Source organism: Sardina pilchardus, chromosome 2, assembly GCF_963854185.1.
Source record: "Sardina pilchardus chromosome 2, fSarPil1.1, whole genome shotgun sequence".
NCBI classification, from domain to species: Eukaryota; Metazoa; Chordata; class Actinopteri; order Clupeiformes; family Clupeidae; genus Sardina; species Sardina pilchardus.
The window spans coordinates 36081368-36088867 of NC_084995.1; the positions used below are offsets into that span (position 1 = coordinate 36081368).

Genomic DNA, 7500 nt, shown 5'->3' on the forward strand with positions numbered 1-7500 from the left:
CTTGTCCTGTGTCACCTCCTCCACACTGTCCACCCTCTCTCCCTGTCCAGTGTGTCACCCTCCTGCTCATTCCCTCTGCTTGTCCCTGTCTTCACCTCAGTACGTCACCACAACCTTCATCTTCACCGTCTCCTCCTGCATGATCAACCGTGAGCCCCTTGCTAGCTGTCTAGCTACTCCAGTGCTGTATCCACCTGATCCTGGCCTTGGCCTGGGCAGCACGGTTAGCTAGCCAGGTGACGGGCATCCTTCACCAGTCAAATCTCAGATTGACATCCCCCCCCCCCCCCTCCCCTCCTCCTTCTACACCCAAAGTGCACTTTAGTATCCAGATTTGTTTTCTTGCATCCGCCCCCATGCATAGTTAAAGTTTAGTTTGCACATGTCCCATTCCTCTGAAGGATTGACTTTTTGACTTTATTTCCGAGCGCTTCAGTTCCCCCCCTCAGCCCTCGCTCTTAAGACTCTTCCTCCTCCTGCCACTGCATTGTGTTTGGTGCTAGTGCTAGTTTAGCTCATTGGTTCGGTTACATGCTGCCACTCAGACATGCCACCACTACGACATGCTTCCATTTAGACATGCCTCTATTTCGACATGCTGCTATTTAGACATGCTGCCAATCCGACACATTTTAGTACCCCCATTCCGACAATTTACAAATCCTATTTTTTTCCAAGACAATTTAACGGACCCTATGAGCCCGACGGACGCAAAGTGCGTCAAAAAACACACCCATTTTTCTCTGTACATTGCTCCGCGATTATTAGTCATAGCGAGATGAGACCTATATTGCATGAAAGAGCAGAACCGGGGCTTTAACGAGACTAGACAGTGTCTGTACGATCAAGTATGAAAATAAAATAAAATCATGAATTTAAATCAAAGTATAGGCCTACCATATTTACAGTCTATATTGCTCCACGCAGCCACTGCTCTCGCTTGGATTACTCCGGGACCAGGCATCGCAGGCAACAGACACGCATGTCAAATGAAAGAGGAGAAACAGAGCTTTCCATTGATACCAAACACATCGATCCTTTTGTGTTATAAAAACAGACGAAGTGACAAACAAATAAGAATGTCATATAGCTTCGGCTACCGCTACTTTCGTTTGATTTAGGCTACTCGTGAAACCATGGTAAAAAATATATGGCTTGCATGTCAGATAAAAGAGGAGAGCTAGAGCTATCCACAGATGCCAAATACAACCTTCTAGGTCATAAAACAGACGAAGTGACAGGAAAATAATAACTGTAACATTAATAGCCTATTAATTACCTCATGTCGGAATGGCACGTTGTTTGAAAAAAAAAGTTAAATACCGCCACTGCGACCATGAAAAAAAAATATGTCGGAGTGGTGGGACTTTTTCCCATAAGGAGACATGCCTCCACTACGACAATTGGACGTCAATGTCGGAGTGCTGGTATGTCGGAATGAACGGCGGATACCCATTGGTTCATGACTTTCTTTCTTTCTTTCTTTCTTTCTTTCTTCCTTTTGCCTTGTTATCTTCATAACTCTGTTTCTAAGCTTTGTTATTTTTTTCAGCCCTTGATGTTTACCCCTTGGTAAGTGGGGCTTTCCTTTCTGGTGTGTGAGTTGTCATTGCTCTGCAGCCGAGCACATGTACTAATACTCTGGCCCCTGCCCTTCCACTGTACACCTTTCCATCTTCTTTCCTTCTCCCTTCATTCTGTCCTCTCCTCCTCCTCTTCCTCCTCCTCCTCCTCCTCTTCTTTCTCCTCCTCCGGTCCTGTCTCGTCCTCTTCCTCTGCCCCGGGCCTCTCCCGCCCGTGAAGGTGAGCGAGGTGGAGGTGAACGGGCAGATCGAGGCCGTGTGCGAGTCGGTGTTCAGCGAGATGGAGTCGCAGGCGGTGGACGCGCTGGACCTGCCGGTGCCCGGCTGCTTCCGCATGCGCAGCCACAGCTACGTGCGCGCCATCGACCAGGGCTGCTCGCAGGACGACGAGGTCGGACCGCTGCTGCCCGCCTCGCCGCCCCGGACCACCACCACCGTCCGCACCATCCAGAGTAGCACAGGTCAGTGTGCGTGTGTGTGTGTGTGTGTGTGTGTGGAGAAGCCGGCACACATGCAGTTCTGTTTTCTGTGCACCTGCTGCCCCAAAACACTCTCACACTCTTGTCAAATCTACTGCCCTACACATGCATACACATGGCACCCACGTACACGTGCAGTGGTCACACATGCCCAGACACAAGTACCCTATGTTTGTGCCCCTAGCTCTGCAGTCATTTTGTCATGGCCCCATAGTAGCATATGGGCACATGCTGTGCTCTGCTTTGAAGAGGGTATGTGTGTGTGCATACAGGGCAAATTGGGACCGCCGCATTCAGTTTTGGAGCAAGTCCACACAGAATGAAATACATGAATACATAACATCTACAACAGAATTACAATGCAAAAAAAAACAGCGTCCGATAGCGCTGTGTTAGACAGCACAAGCCCCATCTGCGCAAGCTGAGCAGTCGACTCCCCTGAGACGCGGGGCGTTTGGCCGCGCAGTAAAGAGATTTCGCATCGGGCTCTTCTGATGGCCAGCAAGCTCAAACTGACCCCCACGGACGTTTGGCTCTCTCAGGCATGGTGGTGCCCTCTGCCCAAGAGCTGGACACCAGCAGTCATCTGCGAGTGAAACATGAATGGCCATTCTGGTCAGACACTTTCAAAAAAGACTTCTGTCCTGGCGACTGTGTCGATCAGGCTCCCACAAATGTCTCAGAGATTCATTCCGCCTGCAAGATGATGAATATTCATTCGGTAGACTTTTCATCGCTGCAATATCATTAAAGCCTTACATGGGCCACCCTAGAAAGCCTTTAACTGGGCATTAACCTCTAGGCGAGCCCCGCTGCCAGTATTTTAACCTCGAGGCTCCGACATCGTCGCTGAGATCAATCAAATCCCCAATAGGATTAGGTTTTGCGTCAGCTGATAGAAATGACAGTGGTGTAAAAGCAGCCTCCATCACCATTCGGCTAGTTCTAGCATCCAGTGCTCAGCATCTTTGCGTAGATTGTCTTTGATGCAGGCCCGAGCAACTGACCTGGAAACATCTTTTGAGTGTGTGAAGCTATGCGGACGAACGTGATGACCACAGAAGCTCATGATGAATGTGAGTGTGACTGACCCACAGACCTGCTATGGCTGGCAGGCATGGACACACACACACACACCATACACATACAGTATACTCATAAAAACACATACACGCACATGCTCGCGTATGCACACTCATAAGCACACATTCAAAAACGCACACAGGCCTACTAATAAACACACACGCACCCCCCCCACACACACACACACACACACATACACGCACGCTGTGGTCTGGACTGAACTTGTGGTGACCCAATTCTGTTGCTCCTCTCTGGGGGTTTCAGAGTGGCAGGGCCCTGCGGCCTAATCCCACTGACAGCATCTGACATCTCAGTTTGATCTCATCAGAGGAGACATCCAAATGCATGTCACCACTAGGGGGCGCACTTCAGGCGCTGGCGCGCCACAGTGCTCCAATCGACCCGAAATAAGTGGAGAAGCGCTCGGCCTCGGGCTCCACTTTGGAGACGCAAACTCCCGCGCTCGCTGCGGCTCCTTGTCGCCGACAAACCTGTCTGTCTTGTTTGTCGCCGAGGTTTTGACGGCGAACAGCGACGTCGTCGTTTGTTTTTGTCGATTCTCTACCTGAAAATCATGCAGGGTTTTTTTCTTTTTCTGCATTTGGCTGGTTATTTATTTCTAAATGTGGACAGTAGTCAGTTGGGTTGTTGTGTGCGGGTCCGAGCAGTGGAACGGGGGTTTGGCAGCGCGGTCTGCTTTGCGCGCTTTCATCTCCTTCCCTGAGACGGCAGCTTAGGATGAGCAGTGAATGTGGAGAGGAGGCAGGGGATACTTCCTGGGCTGAAAGCCCCCTGCCTCTCCTCCCCACCCCCTCACCCCCCCCCTGGCTGTGGGCCGGTCGCGCTCATCTCGGCTGAGACGTGTCAGTGTGATGGTCCCTGGCTGCGGGTGGCTACTGCTGGCAGACATATGGGCAGGAGTCTGCAGCATTAGCTGTGAGAAGACACTTGGGGGGGAGGGGGCGGGGGGGGTGGAGGAAGAGGAGGACGAGGAAGATGAAGAAAATGACATGAGACAAAAGTGCAAAACAGTGTGTGAGGGAGAGAGAGAGAGAGAGGCTTATGTGTGAGCAGTGAGTTTTGCACTGGACTTGTGAATTTTTCATAACTGCCTTTGGGGCCAAGCAGCAAGGAAAGTACTAAATGAAACACAACCCAATGCTCCTGGCTTAGAGGCTTGCTGTTTCGTAACATCCCTGCTGTATTGGACAGCTCTTGAACCTCGCACACTTCGAGATCAGAGGTCGCCGACCACAGCGATTAGCGTCGTGTTTGGCCATCTGTCTCCGTTGGTGCAGTAGCCCACCAGTCACCTGCGTCTGACTCCAAACAGGGGCCGGCGGGCGCACAGCAACCCACTCTGGGCACAGTTGGACCCCATTAATCAAAATGGCTCCCACACACTCGACTGATTGGACCTGATGACGCCGAGTAAACATGTTTTCCCTCCTCGCCAGGTCAAGAAAGGAAAACAACAAATGAAAACTCACACACACACACAGTCACACACACACACACATACACACACACACACACACACACAGGCTTGAGGTGTCTTCATCATGAGAATGCTGGAGAGTAATTACGGTGAAGGGAAGAGCAGGGAGCCGACCTTCAGACCGCGATGGAAGCCTGGAGGCAAAGCCATGCAAATCAGCTCCTTTCTTCCCTTCCTGCCCAACATTCCTGCATCTCCATAATCCACTTAAGAACACACGCTGCTGGGATTGTGAATTTTATTCTTCCCCACCGGCTTACTTTGTATTCAAAGCGCCGGGGTGCACGCCGAGATGTAGTTTTCAATAGGGACATTAAGGTTGTTTATTTATTTATTTGTTTGTTGTTTTTTTCTCCCCTCAATTATTTATTTAAATACCTTCACTTGAAATTGGGTTTTGGTCATAGTTCCTCTCCCTTATCGCAGATTAAAAACATATTATGCTGCATAACAACAGCTATCAAAAATTCATATGCAAAACACCTGATTGAACAAATTGTGAGTTTTTCATGCAAATCAGCTCAATCTACAGACAGTATGTAACTCGCCTTACTGGTTACATTTACTGTACATTCATTAATTTAGCGGCCACTTTTATCCAAAGCGACTTACAAATGAGAACCAACATCCGAGCTCCTTCATGGAAAGGAGGCCGTAGGGTAGTATATACTGCTTGTTCAACACCTCAAGAAAGCCAGAGGACGAGAGCGCAGTTTAATCAGGGAGTGCCGTTTAAGTACCATCCAGGGTGTAATTAAAGATAGTACTAGAAGGAAGTGCATGGTAAGCGCATGTTAGGCATGTTGACTTTGTTATGTGTTTGCTCTATAAATCGGACTAATTGAATACATACAACTGTAAATAATAACAACTGAATAAACAGCTTAGATGTCAGTTAGACCATAATATGCTGAACTGACCTCATAAACTTTAAGAGAACCCCAATCCTGAGTAGAATGGGGAGTAATGCAGAGATGAGAATGAAGTAGAGCATATTTAAGAACACCAAAGTAAGCATGAGAAAGGCAAGATAGAGAGAAGAGCTAAAGATGAGACTGAATTTACAAAGGGTCTGGTTTCATCTCCAAACCCCATTCTGTGCATCTGCTGCCACAGACCAACAATAATATTGTTCTACCAGCTTGTCTGACAGGTCAACTTGGGTTGGGTAGCACAATTACTACGCGTGTTGGCTCAGGAAAGCACACTCTGTCTGGCTGTAAAACTAGCTTGACCCGGGGTTTCTACATCTGGAGACATAATCGGCCTTTAAAATCACTGGTGTGTTTGCTTTAGAACAAGCGAGTTGAAGTCGACCGCTTTTGTTGTCGCCGCTTTGAGTCCAGACATATGGTGCTGTAGTCTGACTGAGTGCTTTGTCTACTGTATTGAGCTAATGATTCCCTTTGAAAATGCAATGGAGGAATCCTTTGAAAGGAAAAAGCTAAAGTATACAGAACAGAACTGGTGGAACAAGACTGGCACACAGCAGACCAGCGGAGACAGTTGTTTTGTAGATAAACCAACCGCACCACTTCTGTGAGACTTTCAAGGATAGTCTCTCAAAAGGAGCTCTAAAGGAGTTGTCTGTGGTGGCTGATCGATGGCTATGGCTGGGGCACTTGCACACCACATGGGCTCGTGATACAGCCTGAATTGACTGAGATGTGAAATCTTGATGAGGTGTATTTGTTGGTGCCTGTTCTTTTGACATGTTTTAACCCATCATGAGTGTGGAGGGAGGTGGGTCTAGGATGCTAGACACCACTGCTGAGCTTTCTTGAGCCTAAGTCAACAAAACATCTGTGAAGGAATCTACCACCCACCGGGCCTGCCACCCACCGGCTAGTTGTTTATGGTTGAATCCTGCACCCTTTTGGGTTATTGTATTGTCTAGGTTGTTGATTGACTTTGTACAGTAAAGAATGGCCACCCATTATTCACCCCATGTACAGCCTGTTGCATACGTTGCCGCTGTCTCGAGCCAATTGTGCATTGCTATTGTATCTTGCTATTATGTCAGTAAAGGCATGGTTGTTGGTCGGCCACTGTGGGAAGGTCCACACCAATAGCACAAGGCATTTAACATCTTTTCCTGTGGGTAACTGAACAAGTATACCAACTTAAATACACATTTTGGTCAATAACACAACTGTGCACAAAAGAATACCATGCCCAGTCTACTGCCCTTATTGTAAGTGTCAGTTCCACATTACATGTCTCAGGACAAAGTGTCCACAGCGGAGATTGGGCGTGTCTGAGTGGATCCTGCCCCTGTGTATGTGTGTGTGTGTGTGTGTGTGCGCGTGGGCACATGTGTGTTTGTGTATGCAAATGAGACGTGAAAAGACAAGAAAAAGGGAGCGAGTGAGAATTGAGTTTGATCTGAGACGGCCCCCGACACACCTGTGCCCACACAGCGGCTGCAGCCCTCGCTGTGACACTCAGCTGACATTGAGGTGGAGCGGGTGGAGAGAGAGAGAGAGAGAGAGAGAGAGAGAGAGAGGGGGGCCTCCTCCCGTCAGACGGAAGCACGTCTCCGTCTGCGTCTCTCTCTCTCTCTCTCCACCTTCCCGCCCGTCGGCCCGCCCGCCCGCCCGTCCTGGCTGTCCGTGGCGCGGCCCTGCCCGCTGCGAGGCAGATTTATGCCACGGCCCTGTCAGGGAGAGCCCACCGTGGCTAATCCAGATGTCCGCGCCGCGGAGACCGTGCCAGATGAATTATGGGGGGACTAATGGAGGAAGCTGTCAGGGTTGACATTGAGAGGGCGCACCACCACCACCACCACCCCCCCACCACATACACACACACACACATACACACACACACACACACACACACACACACACACACACAC

General features: G+C 49.4%; 1 protein-coding gene across 1 annotated transcript in view; it reads left to right on the forward strand.

The window, feature by feature from the left end:
- Positions 1 to 7500, forward strand: part of dlgap1a (discs, large (Drosophila) homolog-associated protein 1a) — a 36983-nt gene that overhangs the window by 10610 nt on the left and 18873 nt on the right. Inside the window, exon 5 of the mRNA XM_062528994.1 lies at positions 1831 to 2044. Within this exon, the coding sequence (XP_062384978.1) occupies positions 1831 to 2044 (214 nt within the window). The remainder of the gene's footprint in view (positions 1 to 1830; positions 2045 to 7500) is intronic.